The 24,497-nt window shown below is 48.3% G+C and overlaps 2 protein-coding genes and 1 long non-coding RNA gene across 6 annotated transcripts in view; 2 read left to right on the top strand and 1 right to left on the bottom strand.

Moving 5' to 3' along the window:
- USP47 (ubiquitin specific peptidase 47) overlaps positions 1-2,987 on the top strand; it is a 121,676-nt gene extending 118,689 nt beyond the window's left edge. For all 4 annotated transcript variants that reach the window (XM_067749885.1, XM_067749884.1, XM_067749886.1 and 1 more), the window contains 3 exons: positions 392-439; positions 530-660; positions 1,486-2,987. In XM_067749885.1, the coding sequence (XP_067605986.1) occupies positions 392-439; positions 530-660; positions 1,486-1,660 (354 nt within the window). In that variant the 3' untranslated portion in view covers positions 1,661-2,987. The remainder of the gene's footprint in view (positions 1-391; positions 440-529; positions 661-1,485) is intronic.
- A 3,387-nt stretch (positions 2,988-6,374) lies between these two features.
- Positions 6,375-19,557, top strand: LOC137230452 (uncharacterized). The gene is made up of 4 exons (XR_010946141.1): positions 6,375-8,214; positions 8,908-14,173; positions 14,381-17,926; positions 18,385-19,557. It is a non-coding gene; the product is annotated as an uncharacterized lncRNA (long non-coding RNA).
- The window catches only part of DKK3 (dickkopf WNT signaling pathway inhibitor 3), a 48,091-nt gene continuing 33,809 nt past the window's right edge, over positions 10,216-24,497 (bottom strand). The window contains exons 5-8 of the mRNA XM_067749888.1: positions 15,210-15,302; positions 13,937-14,081; positions 12,623-12,779; positions 10,216-11,798 (exon numbers count right to left, since the gene is read on the bottom strand). Of these exons, the coding sequence (XP_067605989.1) occupies positions 11,579-11,798; positions 12,623-12,779; positions 13,937-14,081; positions 15,210-15,302 (615 nt within the window). The 3' untranslated portion in view covers positions 10,216-11,578. The remainder of the gene's footprint in view (positions 11,799-12,622; positions 12,780-13,936; positions 14,082-15,209; positions 15,303-24,497) is intronic.

The raw sequence follows: 24,497 nt of genomic DNA, 5'->3' as shown, positions 1-24,497 counted from the left end.
GTCCATCAATAGGAAATACAATGGTATATTTTTCAACTATTGAAGAGAATGAGGTTACTTGGTATCCTATTCTTATATAGAGACTATATAAAGTTATTATATAGATATATAAAACTGTTTATGAAATGTATTTATAAATGTGTGTATGTAGTTTATATATGCATAGGAAAGGTCTGAAAGGAATATACTAAATTGATATTTCTGAGACATGGTGTTTGCAGGTAGACAGAGGAGAGAATTCCACTTCCTGCTTTTTAAAAAATTTTTATCAAACATGTTACTTCTTTGAACAAAAAATCAAGCTATGTCTGTGCTTATGAGGTTAAAGGAAAATAACTTCTCAGCAAATTTACTTTTTAGATGAACTCATGTAAAATGTTTCCTTTTACAGCTTTGTGAAATCAGTGGAATTCCTTTAGAAGATATTGAATTTGCCAAGGTAAGGCCCTGAGAATGTTTAAATCTGGGTACTAGGGCTCAATAAACATGGCTAATGGTGTCATTTATTCATTCATTCTTTTCTCCTTAGGGTAGAGGAACTTTTCCCTGTGATATTTCTGTCCTTGATATTCATCAGGATTTGGACTGGAATCCTAAAGTTTCTACCCTGAATGTCTGGCCTCTTTATATCTGTGATGATGGTGCAGTCATATTTTATAGGTAACATTCACAATGTTTTGGTTATTTCTAGTGATACCACATTTTTGTTGTGCATCTTGTTTTTCATAAATAGCTTTACAATTGTTATGATATAGAGCAGCCCTGACCAGTGCAAGCCATTTATTACATTCTGAAATTTCTAGTAGCCACATTTTAAAAAGTAGAATGGTGAAATTATTTTAATAAAGTATTTCTAACCCAGTACATCCAAAATATTATCATTACAACATGTAAACAATATAAAAATCATTTACAAGATATTTTACATTATTTTTCGTATAGTAAGTCTCCGAAATATTGTATATTTATTATACTTGCCTCCCATGTCAATTTGGAGCAGACATATCTCAATAGGCACACATGGCTAGTGGCTGCCGGATCAGACATTACAGATATAGAGGGAAAAGAATAGTCATTGGAGGCTGGCAGATATGTGTTCAGATTTAGCGTTGTTATTTACCTAGATCCTCATCTGTAAAATGGCAACAATGATTTCAACCTTGCAGGATTTTATGAGAATTAGGAACTATTGCATTTTAAAAAACTGGCCTAGTGCCTGTTATAAATAGATGTTCAATAAATGATAGCCATTATTATACTAATAGTAACATGGAAATTATTCTTTGCCATTTTTCGAAGTGAGTGCCATGTTAATATAATAAACACATTAGAAATCTAGGATATCTTAATATATGAGGTTATTTAACTTCAGTGGTGATAATCAGATTTCATTTTCTCACTGAGCAGCTTTAGAGCATTTAAGCATAAATTAAAGGAGACATATGGCTCTGCTGGTCTAATATGTCATTAATATTTTAAACGTAGGGATAAAACAGAAGAATTAATGGAGTTGACAGATGAGCAAAGAAATGAACTGATGAAAAAAGAAAGCAGTCGACTCCAGAAGACGGGACATCGTGTAACGTACTCACCTCGGAAAGAAAAAGCACTAAAAATATATCTGGATGGAGCACCAAATAAAGATCTGACTCAAGACTGACTCTGCTAGTGTAGCATTTTCCCTGGGGGATTTTGGTTTTAATTAGACGGTTCACTGCTACTGTGTAGTGTGCCATTATAGCCGGACGTGGTTAGGGGTAACCCAGTGATACCAGCACTGATTGGACTGCCCTTCACCAATCAGAAGCTCAGTGCCCAATGGGCCACTGTTTTGACTTGGAATCATGTTGTGCACTATAGTCAAATGTACTGTAAAGTGAAAAGGGATGTGCAAAAAAATAAAAACAAAAAGCAAAACCTGCTACTAGAAAAGGGGAAAGGGGAATGAGTAAACTTCTTTTCTTGCAGACAGATGTGCACATAGCCGCTAGTCAAACCAGCCTCAAACAGGATGCTCATAGCTTAATAATAAAAGCTGTGCAAAGGCCATGAATGAATGAATTTCTGTTTATTTCACTGATACACACATTACCTCATTGACAATTCGGAAGTAAATGCAACGTGTGTTGACTCTTGGAAAGCAGCAAAAATAGGAGCAGAAGAAAGAAATTCTTAGAACCAGCCGTAACCCAGTAAAGAATCGTGAAGTTGTGTTTTTATTTTGTTTTCTTTTTTTCGAAGTATTAAGAACATTATTCTAGATCATCAAAACATTTCCTTAGACCACTCCCAGCAGGTGGCAGCTCAAAATTGCTGCAATACTGTAATTATAACTGATTGTACGTTAAGTTATGGATGTAGAGAATTCATTTCACTCATTCATTCAGCATGTAAATAAAATTGATCCTATTGAGTTATCATAATTGCAGTTCAGCTATTTCCCATGGTTATTCATTTCACATATCATTCATGATGTACATTTGTGTACATTGAGAAGTATAGCAGTTTATGTAAATGTAACCCTCAGTGGGGTTCCTCAGTGCTGGGTCCCATACGATTGTATTTGCCCTTGTTAATGAGGTTTTTCTGTTCAGCGGCTTCGATTTTTTCCTTTTTTACATTTATTTTGAAGATTTACTCCAAGTTTGAATCTTCTAAAACCCTTTTAAGTCCCACTTTAATTTTTGGAGTTGATACATAGTTACATGTAGTTTAACTTTGGGGAAACAACATCGTTTTGAATAAACTTGCTAGTAAGTCAGGTCATGACACAGGCTAATGCAGTCAACATGATTTCATTGCAAAGTCTATTCGTATCGGCAAGTTTTTGCTCTGCTAAATGCAACTATTCAATGAACATAATTCTACGTAAATTTTGAAAATGCCATCTAATTTATAAAAAAATCAATAAAAAGGTTTTGGTAAAACTTTTTCATGCCAGATGCTGTTTACAACAATGAACATGCCAATAAAACATTTGTTCATTCTGTTGTGTTATTTTGGTCATTAAACTTTTGTGGATGAAGAATCCGGGTTCAGAAGAGATTTGTTTTCTTTAAATACCACATTTTGTAATGTATATTGAATAATTATCTCATCTCTGTGGTAACGTATGTTTACAGTAAAGTTCTCATAAGAGAGATGAAAAGATGTTAATATTTAACTTTGGAGGATCCTGTCAATATTTCAGAGTCGAAATTTTACCCTTTTTTTCCTTTTAAGAAAAAATTAGAAAATAGTGTTAGCAAATGTTGGTTGCAGTTTGAATATAATGATTGAGAGTTCCATAATATCTTAAAAGTCCCTACGAGGGGAAAAAAATTTTTTCTAAGACATGTTTCTCACTAATTTTTATTCCATATAAACTCTGTAGCATTCTGCTAAATTTGATGGCGGTAGTGTTCTGGGTTTGCATTAGTGGAATTGGTGGTGTTCTCAGAGGAAAACTTGAAGCATTTGTGATGAGTTGTTTTTTCAGATCATTTCGATTTTCTGATGTAACATGACAGCTCTTTGGTTCTGATGCAGGCCAGCTTCCTTGGGATATAGGGGTCAGTAAATGTGCTTTCTGCTTTCAAGGACTGACTGTGGAGCAGAGGAGGCAGATTTGTAAGTAAAATGGGTTTGGGGCCGTGTTTGGTTTGGTTTAGTGTCCCTATAAGAGGAAATGGTAGAATCTTCATACCTGCTCCTCATTCTGTGCCTTCTGCCCTTTTTATTGTTTGTTTCGTGTTTGCTGTTTCTAATTGCAGGTGTATTACAAATACCAAGGGTAAAGAAAATATATATTTCATTATGGAAAAGAAAAAGTTAAAGCTTCTTGCTCTTCAGTGCCTGATAGAGAACACAATGTTGCACTTGAATAATTTCAGTAAAGGGGGTGGTGATTTCAAAGTGGATTTGTGGCAGTGGGAACAGTAATTTGCGGGAAAGAGATTAATGTGTCAACCTCCCCCAGACTCAGAGAAACAAGTGAGCACCTGTAAGCCAAAGGGCACATTAACTGTGTGTTCCCAGGCCTGGGGCAGTGGAACCTGGTGATCACTCATCTGCTGAATCTTCTGAGTCTGAGGCAGGCCACATGCAATAAAGAGTGACCCGTGTTCCCCATGGGTCATGCCAAGGTTTTGAAGAGTTTTTACTGTGGGGAAGATGAGTTTGTGTCAGCCAGGGACGCCCTGTGAGAACCAAGTACCTACATATCTAAGGCAGGTGCTGAAGGTCAGGGGTTCATTTTGGCGAAGAAGCCAGAGCTATGGTTTCAGGACTCTGCCTTGTTTATTTAGCTGGTCTGTGCAGTGTTTATTTAGCTGGTCTGAACAGAGGTTTGCTAGATGAACGTCTACTTCTCAAACGAAGTGTAAGTAAGTGATAGTAGCCATGACAAGATAAAAAGAGTGAGGGACGGAGCCCTATACTAACTACACAGTGTTTGGTAATCTCTTTTGTAATGGAATGGAAAGTACTTTAAAACTCTTGAGAAAACAGAAAGTACTTTAAAATTCGGAGGAAACGGGGGTGAACTATGCCACAGCTAGAAAACAATCAAGTAGGCAGGCTACACTGTTAGGAATGATATCTAGGCAGAGAGAGGAGACAGCTATAAACTTCCAACGTGGTCTGAGCTAGAGTGCACAGCATCAGAGCACTGCAGTGTTATTACTAAATCTGGAAGTGACCTGTGAATGTATGGAATACAATAAAATCTTTTATTCTGATTCATTCGCTAGTATTTCCTTTTCAATTGGCTGTTTTCCTTCTGAATTTTGTCCCTTTGTTCAGCATCAAGACCCTAACCAGCTCTTGCACTTGTGACTTGCAAATTGTAGTCTAGAGTATATGGAATAGAAGATATATATATAATCTGAATTAGCAAGTTTTTTGTTTGCTAAATAAAAGTATTCCATCTAAACAATTCTGTGTAATTTTTGCAAAACGAATCAATATTTTGGTCACTAGCAGTCAAAAGCCTTCTAGGGCCACAAATCCTTAAATCCAGTGCAAAATTGTGTGTATGTGTAGTTTTCTAGGGGTCTAGTAAATGCTTTTTAAATCAGGTTTGCAAAGGAATTCATGGTCCAAATAAAGCTTGTAGCCACGTAGGCTTGGTGTACATGAAGCTGGTGTACAGAAGATGCTCCTTCAATGTCGTTCGTATGGGGAAAGGGGTACTACGATCATTTGGTTAGATATAGTGTTAATTTTCAAAACGTGGCTTTCAGAAACAATGCTTGACAAAATCAAGAGTGCGTTAAATCATGTGTGTCTGTTTAGAAAAGAATGCGACAATCACTAGGGGCCAAGCTAGGAGGGCAAAAAAGTGTTAGGGAGGGATGTGCTCCCCCTTCCCCGTGATAGCACCACCACCTACCTCCCCCTCACCAGTTAACCTGCACAGGAGAAGCTGGTCTTTTGACTGGTCAGAGTCTGAGAATTTACCAGGCCAGGGGATTATTTGTGGACCCAGGAGCCCTGCCTTAAAGGTGAGTACCGTGCTCCCCCTCTGCTGCCTTTGCTCCCAACCTGCCCCTTCCCCCAGTATAGAGGGCACACTTCATGTTCAGCCTTATAATGCTTTAAGCAACCCACTGAATTAGAAGGTATCATCTTGTTGAGATACAAATATGCAGTGGTTCTGTTTTTCCAGTAACTATGCCAACTGTTTTGTAGAATGCAGTTTCGCACTGGAAGCAGACTTTGGGGGCAACCCTATAAATTTTAAGGCACTTTGCATTATTCAAACAATCTGACCTTGTTGAAGTTTTTTAGCCATTTGATTTAAAGCGCCTCCCCCCACCACACGCACAGTGGCTGCTGGATGTGCCACTCTGCTTGGAGAGGGAAGGAGGCTATGGTCAGAGCCCTCACTCCCCACTGGCTCTTTTCCACACCAGCTCTATAGATGGTGGAAGAGGGAAAAGAGCAGCCTTCTGTTGGTGGTGGTGAGGTTACTGTCCCCTTTTTACCTGGTCACCATGAACTCTCGTAGAAGGTAAGACGCCCTACGGGTCCTACCAGGCAAAGATTCAACTCCAAACAACAGTGGTGGTTCCTTATGAAACTTGACTATCTTTTGCCGACTTCCTGCTGGCAAGGGACATTCCTCTGAAATGTGTACCACGTTATCCCATGATGCCCTGGTCCCCACCAAGTCTTCAACCCTTAACTGCATGTTTCTTCCATGGCCCTGTCTCTGGGGCTGTGGGTGCAGTAGGAATCTATCTTTGCATCTGCCCTCCTCCACCTCACTGCTCCATCCAGTCGTCTCTCCCTGATGCTCCTCCTTCCATGGTATTAGTGGCAAGTCAATGTGTCCACCTTCTACACAACCATCCCCCTTTGAGATGTCAATGGCTCCCATACAAATTTTATTTTTTATTGAAGTATAGTTGATTTATATTGTGTTAATTACTGCTGTACAGCAAAGTGACTCAGTTATACAAATATATATACATTCATTTTCATTATGGTTTATCACAGGATATTGAATTTAGTTCCCTGTGCTATACAGTAGGACTTTTGTTGTTTATCCATTCTATATGTACCAGTTTACATCTGCTAACCCCAAACTCCCAATCCATCCTTCCCCACCTCCCTCCCCCTTGGTAACCATGAGTCTATTCTCTATGTCTGTGATTCTGTTTCTGTTTCATAGATAGGTTCATTTGTGTCATATTTTAGATTCCACATATAAGTGATACGGTATTTGTCTTTCTGACTTCACTTAGTATGATAATCTCTAGTTGCATCCATGTTGCTGCAAATGGCATATTTTTTATGGCTGAGTAGTATTCCATATGTACCACATCTTCTTTATCCATTCATCTGTCAATGGACATTTAGGTTGCTTCCATGTCTTGGCTATTGTAAATAGTGCTGCTGTGAACATAGGGGTGCATGTATCTTTTTGAATTATAGTTTTGTTCTGCATATATGCCCAGGAGTGGGATTGCTGGATCATACGGTAATTCTATTTTTAGTTTTCTGAGGAACCTTTGTACTGTTTTCCACAGTGGCTGCACCAACTTACATTCCCACCAGCAGTGTAGGAGGGTTCCCTTTCTTCCACACCCTCTCCAGCATTTGTTATTTGTGAACTTTTTAATGATGGCCATTCTGACCGGTGGTACCTCACTGTAGTTTTGATTTGCATTTCTATAATAATTAGCAATGTTGAGCATCTTTTCATGTGCCTATTGGCCATCTGTATTTCTTCTTTGGAGAAATGTCTTTTCAGGTCTTCTGCCCATTTTTTTGATTGGGTTGTTTGTTTTTTTGTTGTTGAGTTGTCCCATCCAAATTTTATGAGTGTTTCTCTGAAAGTTCCTCCCATAGGTTTTAGCCAAAGGAATAAGTCTAATTTCCCCTGCCTCATAGGAGGTCAGACAGGGAAATAACCTGTTTTCCAAACACTGCCATCTCCCAAAAGGGGGTTTCTTACCACCTCTCTTGTCGTCTTTATATAGGGCAATTGAGTTGCTGCTGCTGCAGTGGCATCTCTCAGCAGCCCCTGTTATGAGGTGCCTAGCTACACAGCTGTCGGCCCTCTGACTTTGGAAACCCAATCTGGCTATCAAAACAATCTCTCATCTAGTTGCATTTCTTGACTCTCTGGAGGGGATGCACAAACTACAGGAATACTTAACTGCCCTTTATCCCATGCTTCCCTCCCACCACAGCAGGTCCCTGGCCTCTCCCTTCAGCTCTCATCCTTCTGCCCTGCACCCCTTTCTCCTGATTGTGTCAAAAGCGCAAAGAACCAGGCTAGGGAGGCTAGAAAAGCCAGACACTGGGAGGAGTAAAGGAAGGGAGCAGAAACAGAACATGAAGAGGGGAAGCTGGGAAGAGTCAGCAGCAATCATTTTTGTTCCATCACAGTCCTCTTCCAGTTTAGTCTAAGGCCCTGTGGGTGGACAAGCCAGCCACTCACCTGGGCGGAAGGTGGAGCTCAGACTTGGAGCCTGCACCACACACTCAAAACACTTCATTTTCTAATCTTGCTTTCCCATTGAGGGTGGGAAAGCGGGTGGGTTGGGATTCATAAAGCTGCATGTTGTTCCCCTCTTAGTTGTTTCTGGTTTCAAACAACAAAGACTAACAGCAACTTTATCTGTCATATTCCTGGTTTACTTTAGAAGGAGTCCAGAAATAGTTGACAGAAGGGCTGCTTTCCTCCTCAACGTCATCAAGGACTCAGGCGTTTATCCTTCTGAGGTACGTAGAATAACAGCCCACAAAAGATGTCCATATCCCAAACCCCAGACCCTCTGAATATTTACCTTACATGGCAAAAGGGACAGCAGATATGATAAAGATTAAGGACTTTGCCATGGGAAGATTATTCTGGATTATATATGAGTCACTGGAAGTGAAAAACCTTTCCCAGCTGCAGAGATGGCACCAAAAGACCCAACCTGTTACTGCTGGCTTTGAAGATGAAGGGGGCCATGAGCCACAGAAAGAAAGCAACCTCTAGAGGCTAAAAAGGGCAAGGATGTGGTTTCTTCCCCAGAGCCTCCAAGAAGGCAGCCCTGCTGATGGCCTTGATCTTGATCACATGATCCCAAGATGGCTGCTGCAGCACCAAATGTCACATCCCAAACACCTGTGCTCAAAGGCAGGCAACCAGGGAAGGAGGTGGAGGGTGGGGATATACTTCCTGTAGGCCTCTTTCCTTTTGTCACTCAGGTAAAAAACCCTTCCCAGAAACTCTTTGGCAGCCTTCCCCTTACATTTCCAGGGCCCGGACTGGGTCATGTGGCCATCTCTAGCTGCAAGGGGGGGGCTGGGAAAGCAAGTGTCCAGCTTTTTCAGCCTCTGTGATGGTGGGAGAAGCACAAGGAAAGAGGGCTGGGATTAGCTGTCAGGTAATTGAAATGACAGCATCTACTGTGGCTTCCTTGGCAGGAACTCCAGATCTCGGGAAGGGCAGGCAGGAAGATGCAAGTACCAAACTCCACCTAACCTTTACGATATTCCACTTAGAACCGTGAGTAGAGGAGCTACACCAGCATCTATATGTGAATTTCAGCCAAGAATTTTGCCAAGCCTCTCATGTTCTTTTTGTGGCTATGATGACAAAGTAGAACAGGATAATATACCTGCATATAAGCTCCATGAGAAAGTGACCTAGTTTTTATGTCATGTACTACTGTCTCCCTGGCACCTAACGTAGGGCCTGACATTTAGTAGGTGCTCAGTAAGTTTTTGGATGAAATTTCAGCCTCTTCGCCAAACACTCAAATTTACCTTGCCTTCCAGCCACTATGAATTACTTGCAGTTCCCCCTATATACCATCCCTCCTCCTTGCCTCCCTCCCTCTGCCTGTAGCCCAGAATACCCTTTCCTATTCCTTCTGTCCTCCTGATATACTATCATCTTGGAAAGCCAGTTCCCATGCCAGCTCTCCCAAGCCACGTGCTCCTTCGAGGATCCTGTAACGCTCTGTTCAGATATCGGGTTGACTGCTTTCATTTTGCCAGTGCTGTGTTTAGTGTATCTCCCTCATTAGGCTATGATGCTTTCAGGGTAGGACCCTATCTGGATCAACTTGGTACCCCTAGTGCATATCACAGCACCTGGTTCTGAGTAAATATCTGTTGAGTAATAAAGATGTAGAGTGGTCCTGATGATTCTGGACATTGAAAACAGCTAATTTTAAGAGATAAACATCAGTATATCCTGAGCATACTGTACTAGATATTGTTTTGACTTCTAGCTCTATCACTTAATCTTTTTGAGTATCCATTTCTTCATCTGTTAAATGAAGAAAATATTCATGGGTTCAATGAAGATTGAATTCATATGGGTAGACTGTCTAATCTGGTGTCTATCAGTCACCCAGCTGACCTTCATATATAGTAGTTTATTATTATGGATTATTATGGTCACTGAAGATCTTACTGTGTTTGGCCCAGAACTGCATTTGATTAAAGAAGCCTCCCCAGAAAAGAGGCATACACATTCCATTTACTCTTTCAGAGACAATGAAGCACTGACACTCTTAAGGACTAATTCCCATCCCAAAATGGTTAACATTTCTAAAATATTTTGATGCTAAAAGAGGTGTGCTTCCATTGTCTGGAAAATTTGCTTTATGGAAGAACTTTTTATTTTCTTTTTGGACAATACAGGTCATTTCTATTTTATGTTTTCTGGCTGAAAGGAATGTTTTCAAAGTCAAAAGGAAAAAGAAGTCCAAGAGCTACAAAAGAGTAGTTTAAGTGATTTATGCTTGATTTCTAAATGCAACATGTGTTTATACATAATTTAAAACTTGAAGAAAGCATGCTTATACAATTGTGTGTGACTTTAACATTTAATAACTCTGAATACGTGATAGAAACAGTCCATGACACTTGAAAATATCATTTATGGAACAGCATACAATTCAGTGCTCTTAGCCTGGATATTACAACCATATTTCACAAAGTCTTGCTTGGCTCGATTTTCTCCATGCAGTCAATATGGTCTTCAGTTGCTGGTAAGTAATTTTGCAAATTTCATTTATAATCCTGGCCCTAAGATTACCTAAGTACTGTTTCTGGCACATTAACTTACATATTATGCTCCGGTCATGTGTACCTTCAAAGTTACTGATATAACTGACTGCCACAGGGGATAGTGTCAATACCTCTGTCTCCACTGGAGTGATGGCCACCCACACTGGGGAGAACGCTGTTTTTCTAACAAACAGCAGAACTTTAATCTTACAGGGATGTGTGAACTAGTTTGACCTTAGTTCCAGGTGTGCCTCAAAAAAAAATCTCATTCTTCATCCTCGTAGCGGGTACTTTAGGTGGCACTGAGGCTGGTGGGGAGAGCACTGGGCTTGGAATCACACCTGGGTGACATCCTGCTCTGGTCTTCACTAGCTGTGTGACTTGGCAAAGCCACTTGACATCTCTGAGCCTCCGAGATCCTGGCAGACGGGGAGACCAATGCCCCCTTCACCAGGCTGTGGTGAGAGGACATGACACTGCTGCCCTGGCACAGAGGTAGGAGCTGAGTAACCCTGCTGAGAGGATGAATGCAGGTAACGTGGAGTGAGAACGTTTAACCTGCAGCAGCTGAGGGCAGCGCTTGCCTGTGCCCATGGGGAGAATGGCATGAAAGATTCACTTGTTGCATTTTCGCAGGTTTACGTTTGCAAAGCAGGGCATTCTTCTCCACATGTTTGAGAGTCAACATTACCCCAAAACCCATCGTGGGGAAATTCTGCATTCTTTTCCATCCCCTCCCCTCCAACTATTCTCGAGGCAATGTCACACAAAACGAAACGTGCCGTCTGCCAACCAGCAGAGGCGAAGCAGCCAATACTTTGGACCAGTTTAGCAGCCCTATTCTACCTTCAGCCTCCCACACCCTGGTCTTCCCCGACACCAGAATTGTGGTGCATGGGGGAGGGGGTGGGTGCTGGGCAAGGGTGCAGCCCCTCATGTGGTTTTAAGCCAGAGGGGAAAATGTACTGGGAAGAGGCCACGGAAAAAAAGCCTGGTGAGCTCACACCTAGGGACACAGCTGGGGAAATAAATTAACTACTTCTGTTGCATGTCTACCCACAGAACAGGCCTGGGTCTAAATCTCCTCTCCCTCCAGCAGCTCCGAAGCGGCCCCGAGCTCCCTGAGAGCCATTTCCACTGACAGGCTCCTCTCCAGGTTCTCCAGCTCCCGGCGCACCTCCTCGATGAAGCCGCCGTCTTCATACTCATCAGGGACGTCTCTGGGCACCAGGTTTGCTCCGTCCTCATCGCGGCCCCCGACGAAGGTGGGCTTGCACACATACACCAGGCTGTGGCTGTGGAGGGAGGGACAGGGGCGAGGCCCAGGCCCCCAAACTGAGGCCCTGCCCTCTGCACAAGCCCAGCTCACCTTCACGGCACCTCCTCTAACATCCTGCCTTAAAGCAGATGCTGAGGGAGGGTCACCTTTGGAGAATGTGCACCAAGGTGAGCTCCCCCACGTCGAGCCACAGGTCTGTCCTCCTGTCATGGACCCTCTCTGGCAGCCCTGAGGACTTGGCGGTCTGAGAGTTTACAGCCCCCTGCCCACCTGGGCCCCCAGGCAGCAGCAGCCCCTGCTGCACCTATGGGGAGCCCTGGGCCTTGTGGGCCAGGGCCAGGGTTCTGTCTGTTTCCCCAGCCACCCTGGATCCTGCTGGGAGAGAAGGCAGAGCAGCGGCTGCTGAGTGAGATGCGCACGGAGAACTTAGCCTCTGAGCAGGCCTGGTGCTTCACGTCTCTCCACGGCCTCTACTCTGCTGGCCACTCTCCCGGCTGCCCTCCTACCTCTCTGACTGCACCTTCTCAGTCTCCTCTGCTCTTTCACTGTGATGCGCCTGGGCTCCCTCCACACCCAGTCTTTCTTAATGTCATCTACTGAGGAGGCTTCAACCCTCACACAGATGAACCCAAATCTGTACCCCTGGCCACACCTCCTGAGCCCTAGTCCTATAGATCCGCTATTGGACCCTCCATCTGGAAGACCCAAGGACACCTCCAACTAAACCTACCTTAAATTAAATCCACATCTTCCCCCCACCCTGCTCCTGCTCCTGGGTCCCCACTGGGTGGCACCTCATTTGCTCTCAGCCCCCGACAGAAAGGGCAAGTGAGACCTCACCTATGAGGCTGGCAGAGGAGGCCACTGGCACACGGGCATCGGTCCAAAGCTCCATCAGGCTCCAGCTCCCAGGTGATGAGATCCAAAAGCCGGCTGGCAGGGTCGTGGCAGAGCTCACCCTCCACGGGCAGGGGTGTGCACACAGGAAACAACAGACCTGGAACCAGTTGAGGGTTACCCCTGTACCAGGCAGGCAGGCAGGCACCAAAGGAAGGAGCAGAGAAATGGGGTGCAGCCCCCCAGCTTCCACCCTGAACCCCAAAGTGGAGGTTGGGATTGAAGAGGTGGAATGGTAGGAAACCAGAATGATGGCATGGGCTCAGGAGGGAACAAGCTGGGAGGGCTGGAGCAGTTAGGGAGGACTGCCTGGAAGGGGTGGTCTTGTGCTGGGTTTTGAGGCCAGAGGTATGGAGAAATTAAGAGTAGAAAAAGGCACTGAAGTTTTTTTTGGAGGGGCAGGAATTATTATTACAAAATATGTTTTCAAAGAGAAAAAATCTGGAAGGATATAGATAAGACCTTTGCTTATCTGTATCTTCCAGTTTTCCTACACTGAAAATGTATTATTTGTATAATTAAAAAATGAAAGTAACTATGTTTATATATATATGGGCTGGTGAGAAAGGTTGGGACAGCAAGATTCCCAGATGGGCCAAGGAGTAGAGAGAAAAGGAGGACAGGTAAGCTGGACCCGGCCGAGGTCTTGGAAGGCCAACTGAGGAGTGGAATTGAAGTGACAGGACAGGAGCAACCGCAGCTCCCAGAGGAATGATACCCAGGGAGCCATGTCCTTGAGGAAAATTGCTGGGGCAGCAGGTACCAGGTGGACTAGGGCTTGGGGGAGGGGTTAAGGGACGGTTTCAGAAACACCCGTGGATAGGGAGAGCACCTGAGCAGACCTCACCTGGGAAGGGCAGTGAGAATGAGAGATGGGAGTAGAAGGGGGCCACTCTCAGGAAAGCGGACCAGGGCCAGGTGCTACCCTGAGGCCTGGGGAATGGGTGGAGTGTGATGGGGAGGGGGTGCCCTCATCCCACGCATCTGGGGGTATTCCTCCCTCCTTGGGCTCATGCATCCTGAAGGAATTTAATTTCCAGGCATCACAGGAGGAAAAGAAAAAGAGTGAGACAGAGAGCTGGTCTTCAGCCCCGGGAAGAAGTTGCGGTGCTGGGACACATACCAATGAGCATCGGGGACCCTGCCTAGGAGGAGGTCCCTGAAAAGGTGTGGTTGGCATGGACGGGGCCCCAGGAGGCCCAGTGTGCTACAGCTTGGGACAGGGCTTGTCCTGCCCCCAGAGGGGAGCCCACCCACCTCTCTGGAAGGCACAGCACAGCCCCGGCTGGCAGTCCCTCTGGTTGTCACAGATGGTCCCGTTGCCGCCTTTGGTGGCCGTTCTGGTGCAGTGACCCCAGACGCACAGCTGGTCTCCACAACACTCGCTGTCCCGGGTGCAGAGCTGCAGCAGGGAGGGAAAACACAGGCGGCTCACGGACCTGAGGGAGCCCAGCCTGTCCCTGCCCCCAATCCAGAAGCCTGGAGACAGTGCAGGTCGGCTACCCCACATCCTCCTACTATAGACAGGAGGAAACCGAGCTCCTTGGTCTGGGGGTGTCTTAGGGAAGTCAAGGGGGTGGAGATGGGAGCTGGGCAGGAAACATGACACCTGGGGGAGTCCTACACAGCTTGAGATTTTATAAAGGATGGTTGCATCTTTTCGGTTCCCCCCCAGACTTGGCTTTGCCTCCTTTTCATTAGGTCCCTAATTAACGGTCAGGAAGGAAGATGGCTTATGGCCCACAGACGCAGGCAGCGGCGTGAATCTGATCAGCTGATTAAATTAAGGCCCAAGCCTGGACAGCCACAGGGACAGGAGGGCACTGGGTGCCTTGGACCTGGGGTCGCACGTGTGGAGTGGTGGCACCGAGCAGGCCAGGAGCTGCCTAACCACAGGTGGGGCCAGGCAGGGCGGCAAGAAGCCCTCTATTTTCCAAACTTGTTATCGTGCTGTGTTATTGCCTTAATAATGAAAAGGACCAGAAAAGCCCATATATGGCTTTGGCTAAAACATCTGTTGGGCAGAGGGAGTGTCGCTCTTCCCCGGCTTCCCGCTTCTCTGTGGAACCTCCATCTGGAACATGCTCTGGCTTCTTCCTGGGCCTCCTTCTGCCCTCTCTGAGCAGACTGGGAGAAAGATCTGGGGCGTGGGTTGCCCCTTCCCTGCCCAAGGGCTGCCGTGGTGTTGCCGGCTGCATCTACTGGGATGGTTTTCCCCAGGGAAGGGGCAGGGTAGGGCCTCCTCTGTCCTCCCTCTGCATCTCTCGTATCTATGAGGCAGGCACTGGGGCCAGAAGCCACTGGGCGGGTAGGGTGACAGCAGGTCTGCAGATGGCTTCTGGTCACCCCAGGAGTCAGCCCCACTGGGCACCATGGACTGGCTGTTCCAAGCGTGGACACGGTGGGGCCCCATAGGAGGCTTCCAGGAAGCCCAGCTGAGAACTGGGGGCCACTGGCCTCCCCCAGGTCCCCTTTTCTGGGCCCCCATGGCCCTGGCGCTGCAGCTCTGGGGGCCTCTGGGCACACTCACTGTCTGCTGGTCCCGGCACGGCTGGCAGGAGTACTCGAAGCTGGAAAACTGGCAGTACCTGCCAGGCCCACAGTCCTCATCAATGATGCACTCCTGGGAGGGAGGGGAGGGGAGGAGAGGAGAGGGGAGGGGAAGAGGGAGCAGCTTCATCAGTGAAAGGCAGATCAGCTGACCCGCGGTGCCCTGGAAGGGCCAAGCCCCACTTTATCCCGAAGTCTTAGCCCACAGGAATGGCCTCCAGACTCCTCTTACACCCAGGCGGCCCGCCGGGCTCTCTCACTTCAGCATCCACTCCCTCCAGGCTGGCGGGGGCCCTCACCCACCCCGCACGCCCGGGCTTCTGCCCTGCAGGATGCCACACCCAGTGCACACAATCGAGTCTGCGTGCAGCCCTCCCCCTCACACACCCGGGATGGGAGCACAGAGACTCAGCCATTCTTCAAGGAGGAGCAGATGGATTTAATAAGAAGAGCTAATGAGTTCCAGGCCCAGGTGGCTGCACAGGAAGGGCTGGGGTCCAGGCCCAGTAGGGCCCTGCTGACAGTGAAGGAAAAGTGCTGCAGAGGCTGTGCAGCTGGGGGGCTGTCAGGGGGCCTCCTGGGGGTCCTGGTCTGGGGTCCAGGGCTGCCTGGCAAAGGCAGCTGCCAGCTTTGAAACCCGAGGAGGGTGCAGCTGGCACTCAGCCCTCCAGCCCAGGTGCCTTCTCATGGCTGCCAGCCCTGCTCGGCCGGACAAATGGAGGAGAAAGGGAGAGAAGGGATCTGTCCACCCCAAGGCCCAGAAAAGGGAGGCCACTGCAGCCCGGCCATGGTCACCCGTCACTGGCAAGAGCAGGGCTGCTTTAGCTCCGGGCCTGCTGTCAGGCTCCGGCCTGGGAATTGGCAGCTTCAGAGGGAGAGGAGGGCAGCAGAGGCGAGAGGCATAAGATCCACCACTGACAACCCGTCATGGTGCCAGCCCCGGCGGGCTCAACGTCCCCGGTCTACCTCGTGGCTTCCCCAGCAAGCAGCAGGGAGGGATTACTTTCCCCATGCTATCAACCTGGAAACTGAGGCTCAGAGAGGCCAAGGGGGCCCCCCAAGATAGAACAGCTATTCAGGGTAGGGGGACCCTCTCCACCACCAGCCCTTGGCTGAGGGGGCCTAGGGCTCCAGATGTGGCCGTCAGGGACCCACGGATGAGAAACTCTCCTGAGGCAGGTGTTCTGGGGCCCCAGCAAACCTTATGGGAGGGTCTGGGGGAGGGAGGGACCTGCCTCCCCGCTCTGACCTGGGCATGCTCCATGCTGAAAGCAGGTGTGGAGCCGGACCCAGAAAGGCCTGGATGCGCAAGCCCTGGCCTAAGTGGCCTGGGCTGGTCCCTCCCTCTGCTCTGTGAGCTGAGGCACCAGTGCTAATGGGTATGGACAGGAGACTGTGAACGGGGTCTTCTAGGGACCCCCAGGGCCAGAGCATGTGTGTAGGCCTGGGGGTCAGCAGGGAGGCTCTGGCCAGGTAGCCTAGGGAATGAAGCTTTGTCCCTGGGAAGTGACAGGTGTCCCCAGGCCAACACTGCAGGCCTAAGAAGATGGGTATTTGGTTCAGGGCAGCTGCAGGCTTGGCCTCTGCATAGGACTGTTGCAACTCCCGCCCGGCACTGACCCCCAGCCTGGCATACCTCAGAGCATGCGGTCATGCTCTGTTCACCAAGCAAAGCTCACCCAGCCAGGAAGACCATCAGTCCCACTGGACACCATCTTCCAACAGCCCCTTTGAGCGATGACGGGGAAGAGGCCAACCTGGAGACGTGGTACCAGTCACCCCCGTGTGCCAGGCTCTGTGCTCACCAGGGGCTCCAGAAGGGACCAGGGCTGACACCCAGAACAAGTGAAAAGTAATTTAAATCTCTACTGTAACCTCTCAAAAAGTGTCCAAGGGTAACCAAGCAGGACCCAATGGGGCCTTCCTGGGACAGACCCTCACCCCCACCCCATGTCCTCCGCCTGCCTCTTGTTTGTAGAAAAACTTTAACCTCCTAGGCCTTCCCTGAGTTCTGAAGAAAAAATTTAATCAGAGAAGTGAGAAAATGCAGAACCAAAGGAAAACAGTCAAGCAAGACAAAACAGTGATAGTTTAGCCATTAAATATGTCCTTGAGCCGTTTTGCAGTTACTGAAACCCCCAGCAGGTGGAAGAAGTTAACTAGATGCTGATCACAAGCCCACGGACCCCAGGCAATTGGAACCAGAAGACTGATGATGTTGACTCCCAGTTACCTTCCCACCCATCAGAAGAATGTCCGCAAGCTCATCACGCACATGTGCAACTCTCTCCCTCAACCTGTCTTTAAAAACCCTTCCCTGAAAGCCATCGGGGAGTTGGGATCTTCTGAGCTTTACTCCTTGCTTGGCCTTGCAACAAACGCTGCACTTTCCTCACCACAACCCAGCATCAGAAGATCAGCTTTACTATGTGCAGGCAAGTGGACCCAAGTTTGATTCAGTAACAAAAGGAGAGCACACTGCCCACCACCCTGCAAGATGACCTAAAATTGCTCTTCTCTGTGTCTCCCCAGCGTCCCACGCATCTCGGCCCACGAGCCCCCTCCCACGGCTCTGCCCGAAGTTTCCATCACCACAGCAGTGCAGCAGCTCAGCAAGTAGGGTCTGCCCTCCCAAAAGGAATCGATCTTGTCCCTGTTCCCAACCCAGCAACCCTAAAAGGTCGGCTGTTTTTACTGGTGAGAAAAACTGAGTCTCAGAGGGGCGGAAGGGCCGCCCAAATCAGGGGCTGAGCTGGGGGCAGGGCACTCAGTCTGTGTGACCCCAGAGTCCATAATAGCCTGAGAAGCCGACAGGTTTTTAAGTAAAGCACTCAGCCACCACGCCTTCCTCGACACAGACTCAACTCAGCCAGTTAAGCCAGAAGCGTCCTGACATTTCTTCCAAAACAGAATAGCAAGAGCATGGGGTGGTGGGGGCAGGAGGGAGGGAGTAGAGGGCCCACAGTTATCAAGGCCCTTCTCTGAACCCGGCCACATTTTGAAGCATTGGGATGCAAACGTGAATAGGAGAAGGCCTTTGCCCTCAAAGAATTTATCATTCAATTAAAAAAAAAAAAATGCAACCCAGCAGAAAAGAGAGAAGGGTATGAACAGACAACTTACAGCCAGTGAAACTGCTTTGTCTCTTCACGCAGAAAAGATATTCGAGGGGCTTCCCTGGTGGCGCAGTGGTTGAGAGTCTGCCTGCCAATGCATGGGACACGGGTTCGAGCCCTGGTCTGGGAGGATCCCACAGGCCGCAAAGCAACTGGGCCCGTAAGCAACAACTACTGAGCCTGCGCGTCTGGAGCTTGTGCTCCGCAACAAGAGAGGCTGCGACGGTGAGAGGCCCCCGCTCACCGCAACTAGAGAAAGCCCTCGCACAGAAACGAAGACCCAACACAGCCATAAATAAATAAATAAATAAAGATGTTCGATTTCACCAATAATCAAGAAAATGCAACTTAACAGAGCTGGATACCACGTTTTCACTTAGAACAGAAACAAGAAGTTTGATACTATCTGCAGTAGGCAGAATACTCCCCCCCTACCCCAATGTCCACACTCTCATCCCTGGAAGCTATGGACATGTCATGTTACATGGCAAGGGGACATTAAAGTCACAGGTGGAATTAAGGGTGTTAATTAGCTGACCTGACATAAGGAAAGAAGCCTGGATTTTCCAGGTGCACCCAGTGTAATGGTAAGGGGCTTTGCACGTGCCAGGGAGCAGCAGGGTCAGTGTCACGGCAATGCCACATGCAAAGACCCTCATCCCCAGTTATCCAGACCTAACTGGCTTTGACTATGGAAGGGCCATGGGCCAAGGATCAGTATTTCTCCTAGACCTTCCAGAAGGAGCCAATACTTTGATTTCAGTCCAATGAGACTCCTGTTGGACTTCTGATTTATGGAAATGTACGATAATAAATTCCTGTTTTTAAACCACTAAATATATGGTAAGCTGTTACAGCAGCAATAGGAAACTAATACATTGCATAATATCCCAAGTTGGTAGGGATTTGAGAAACTGAGCATTGCCAGATGGCAGTTAGGGGGTAATTAAAGTTGAAGTAGATGTTCTTTGCAGGCAACTCATCAGCATCTATCAAAAATGTAAATGCATAGATCCTTTGATCCAGTAATTCCCCTTCCAGGTGGCTATCCTCAGAAACACTCATCCATATGTGCAAATATCCAAGTACAGGGATGTTTAAGGCTATACATCAGTATAATATTTGTAATCCAGAAATAATGGAAATGCCCAATAAGAGGGAACTGATTAAATTATTGTACAATCATTTCGTGGGAAAATGGCACCAGGCAGACATTAAAAAGAATGAGGTAGTTCTTTGCACTGTGATGTTTACAATCCATCAGTAAGTAAAACAAGCAAGTGAAAGAAGCATGTAATCTCACTCCTGTAGAGCAGAATAACAATACGTGTGACACGCGCCTGGACCCCGCACAGCGCCTGGCATGTGGGGGCACCTGATGGATACCGCTTAGTGGATGAAACCACTTGTATATTACTGGAGCAAACAGGCTAACAAAATGCTGACCGTTAGCACTGATCTGGGAACCAAAGCAAGAAAATATGCACATTCCATTAACTTGGCTTCTCATTCCCCAAGAATCCTGTAGACTTGGAATTTTTACTACATATTTCCCTTTCCAGATCTTTAATTTAAAAGATATGAGCTGTGGGGGCAGGGGCGGACTTCCCTGGTGGTCCAGGGGCTAAGAGCCCACGTTCCCAGTGGAGGGGGCCCGGGTTCGATCCCTGGTCAGGGAACTAGATCCCACACGCTGCAGCTAAGAGTTCACATGCCGCAACTAAAGATCCCACATGCTGCAACTAAAGATCCCGCAATGAAAATCCCACATGCCGCAACTAAGACCTGGGGCAGCCAAATAAATTAAATTAAAAAAAAAAAGATATGAGCTAAGAGCCCCTGCTGTTCACAATTCTCCATCAAGCAAAGAACAGCTTCATCCTCAGGAATATCTTCCTTTCCCTAAACTGACTCCTACGCAGAACAAAGCATTCCCTACAGAGTCACAGTGAAGCAATTCATTTTTTTCTAGGTATGGAAAAATTTTTGGCATGGAACCTTGCCAAACACTTTTGAAAAATCCAGATACACTAAAGCAATGGTTTCCTTTGCAGACATGTTTCTGCTACCTGCCAGGGGCTCTGGCAGGTTAGTTCAGCATGACTGACCCCCAGGAAAGCTCGGTGCTTCTTTGTTAACCGTCTGCCAGCTCGCTTACTGTGGATGTGCATTCCCAGCAGCTAGAAATGCTGGAGATGCTCTTTGAGAATTGTGATCATACTGGAAACCTTGGAACTTCAAAGTGTAAAGAACCCCTAGAGGCCAAAAGAGCAGAAACTGAATTCTGGTTTTGCCACTTCACAGCTGTGACCTATCTCACCGGGCTGTGAGAATGCCAAAAAATTTTTAAAAAAGAAAGAAAAGAAAAAAATGAAGGGCTCATGTGAGCACCACGGAGCAGGTGGGATGAGGTGCTGGGGTGAGATGACAAGCTGAGCCTACACCAGCTGCCCACGGTGTTCTGGCACCAGGCCCAGGCACGGCCGGGTCACTGCTGCCGCCACTCAGCACCAGTTCTCCTGACTCCCCCCAACGCGGGCCTTAGTACCCACACTTCCCAGATGTGGAAACTGAGATTTAAGGTGAAGGATCTGTCCAGAGTCACCCAGCCCAGACGTGGCGTTGCAAGTCCAAGCCAGTGGGTCTGACCCTAAGGACAGGATCCTTCCATCTCCCCTCCTGGGAGGATCACCTCTCTCCCTTCAGCGCCAACCAGTCCCCTGTGCCTCAGTCCCAGCTTAGCAGAGCCCGCCTGGGACGAGGCCACAGGCCCCACACATCCCCGGAGACTCAGGGCCAGGGCCACGGCCCGTGGGCATCTGGGCCTCAAAGCTGGGTCACTTAGAGCCAGCTTCTTCGGAGGCTCCCCGGTCCCGGCCACTCGCTGTCTGTCCCCACCCCTCCCTCCCATCCTGGTGGGGAAGGCTGACAAACAGCCCAGAGGCCTGCTGTCAGGACCGCAGCCATTCAGAGGACGGGGGTGGGGGGGTGGGGGGAGGCTTTGTTGTTCCGAGGACGGAGCTATGTTTAGAAGGCGCTCTGCACAGCACTCTGCTCAGAGGCCGGCGCGGAGGCGGGACCGGCAGGGAACACGCTGGAGATCTGGCAGGATGCTAGGCCGGGAAATGGCCCTGGCACTTCGACACTACCATGAAATACTGGAAAATGGCAAAGGAGCCATTCTGCGTCTTTGATTTTCCATTTCAGAGTTTATCAGGGGAGGCAAAGGAAGGGGGAGAAAACAGCACAGGAACCCCGCGAGGCTTTCCTCGGCTTCTGTGTGGCGAGCGGCGGGGGGAGCTCAGCTTCTCTGTGGCCCTCCTGCTGCCACACTTCGCTTCTCACACTGGCCGGGACATGTTGTTCATGGTCCCCGGGAATCCAGACATTCTTATATCGAGAGGCCTAAAGGAGGAGGCCACCAGGGGGGCCCCTGCCAGGGCTGAGGCTTTCCACAGGCTCCTCTCAAGCCCATCTTCAGGGGGACCAGCCAGGGCACATGAAATGAAGGCCCAGGGGACCTCCACCAGCTGAAACTCGCTGGCCCTTGGAGCTACAGCCCCTGCAGCAGGGAAGGTTCAGAGAGCACCTGCTTGGGCTTCCATGGCTCTCTCTATCCTCACAGCCCCGTGGGGTCACTTCACATCCCCCAGCACGTGCCCGGCGCAGAGTTGCCATTCAGTTAAAAATACATAGATGAACCAAAGACCAATCTCCACTTTGCAGGTAAGTAAACTGAGGCTCAGAGCCCAAGGTCATCGATGGAGTTGGAAACACTAAGATGTAAACCCAAGTCCATCAGACCCCCAAGCTGAGGCTCACTGACCTTCCACCACACCCTGTTGCCTCTGAATACCCAGGTACAGGTTGAATTATGCTCCCCCCAAATTCATATTTTGAAGCCCTGATTCCTAGTACCTGTGAATGAAAAATGTTGCCTGCCGTATCAGTAAACAAAGGATGTTGCAGCCGTCAAGCCATCACATGACAGCTGCCCCGAACCATGAGCCCTGAGGGAACTCAGGGTGGAGACAAACCAAAGGGGCTGCCCACTGCCAAGCCCTCAGCCACTGCAGTCACCCCCAACTGTGTACCCCGGGGGAATTCAGAATGGAGAAAAGCAGGGTGCTGGCCCCAGACAGCTGAAGTGCACATCAAAGGAATGATTTCAGTGAGCCCAGACTCTTGCATCTTCCCATACATAGAACAGTGCTAACTTCCTTATCTTGAGATACCTGGTTTTCTTTAATTAATAGTAATCTTTTGATGTCCTGACTACCTGGTCTTCGTTACAAAAACTCCTATATATCCTGGCTCCACCCCCCCCTCCGCCTTGCCTCTTCGGAACACTCCCTCAGAGTGATCTGAGAGTCCTCTCTTCCGGGCTTGAAGTCCTCATAATGTCCACCAAATAAAACATAACTCTCAACTTGCAGGTTGTGTTTGCTTTTTTTTTTCAGTCGGCATACCTCAGAATGTGACCGTATTTAGAAATAGGGTCATTGCAGATATAATTACTTAAGATGAGGTGATTAGGGTGGGCCCTAGACCGATACACCTGGTGTCTTTATGAAAAGGGGAAATTTGGACACAGAGACAGACACTGCTGGAAGGAAGACGTTGTGAAGAACAGAGAGAAGATCTACAAGCTGTTCAGCCCTCAGAGGACCCACCTCGGCCAACAGCTCGACGTCAGACCTCCAGCCTCCAGAGCTGCGAGACAACACGTTTCTAGTGGGTCACCTTGTCACCTAGCTTGCTTTATTCTGGCAGCCCTAGGAATCTGACACCCGCCGCTCCCAACAAGCCTGTGGCCAAATCTCCTGTTTCAGACCTAACACACATCCAGCCTCTGTCCCTGAGCTTCAAATCTCCCTCGGGGTGGGAGCCAGAGGTATGACAGAGGGGATGGGGTCGGTGGCGGGGGAAAGACACGGCACATTCTGAAGGATTTTTACCCCAGGGACTGGAGCAAGGTTTCTGCGTTGAGCCCAGAAACTTTCAACCAGCAAGTTTTGGGCCCCAGGCCCATGCTCTGGTTACAGAGTTTGGATGGATGGTCCTCTCCTGGTCCCAGGTGTGTAGTGGTGGTGCCGGGCCCTGAATGCTCCTGGGATGCGGGGATGGTACAGTCTGAGATAAACAAATGTCCCTCCCAGACGTGGGGCTGTTCTCTGAGCCCCGGCCCTCCTGAGCAGACTGTGGGCACCAACCGTCCTCATCTTCCCAGAACTGGGGGGGCTTCCTGGGATGCGGCCCCTGCAGTGCCAACACTGGGGAAGTCCCGGGCACTCTGGGAGCACACACCCTCACACCTCCCTCTCCGGGCCCCGTCGCTGCACTCAACGCACTCTGGTTACTCTATGTCCTCCAGCCCCTCAAGGCCACGTGGCACCAGTGTACCTGGGGTTGGCATGAGGGTGAGCTGCAGGCTTTGGGGCCCCAGCCTGGAATTGAATATGGGTTCACTTACAAGCTGGGTGACCTTGGGCAAATTACTGAGCCTCTCTGTGCCTCGATTTCTCTGTAAAATGAGAATCCTCAAGAGGCTGTTGGACAGATGAAAAGAGATAAAATGTGCATGCTCTTGGAACAGTGCTGGGCGCCCACGACTCAACCCCCAGGGCGCACCTCTGTCTGCGCTCGTAACTCACTGCAGGAGCTCAAAAGGTGACCGTGGGAAGCCTTGAGTAAGCTTCTGAGCTAAGTTCAGGCCAGCAGATCTCATTCTAGAGTGAATACCTGTCCTACTGAAAAGACCCAGAATGTCAGGTGCAGCCAGGGCTCTCCATCCATCACCACAAGACAACCTCCTGCTTCACCCTGGAGCCCTCTGCTGTGGGGAGACAGGAGGGAGGAGGACAGGTGCACAGAAGTACAAGGGCGGCCCAGGGATGCCCAATTACGAGAGGGCATGCAAGCGGCCAGGAGACACGATTCAATCACCCTGGGTGCTAGGCATTTGGCATCCCTCATCTCATCTCATCGTCTTCCAAAGTGAGCAAGAGAAGCCCAACTTTACAGACCAAGGCAGTGAGGTCACTTGCCAAGGTCAAGGGTAAGAAGTGGTAAGGCGGGGCACTCAGCCCAAGAGTTCCATCTGACCCCGACCCAGTGGTCTAGGGAGAAAAGGGCAGACCCCAGCGAACAGG

This window comes from Pseudorca crassidens, chromosome 9 (assembly GCF_039906515.1).
Source record: "Pseudorca crassidens isolate mPseCra1 chromosome 9, mPseCra1.hap1, whole genome shotgun sequence".
In the NCBI taxonomy this organism is placed as follows: Eukaryota; Metazoa; Chordata; class Mammalia; order Artiodactyla; family Delphinidae; genus Pseudorca; species Pseudorca crassidens.
This window is presented reverse-complemented; position numbering and strand designations above follow the sequence as displayed.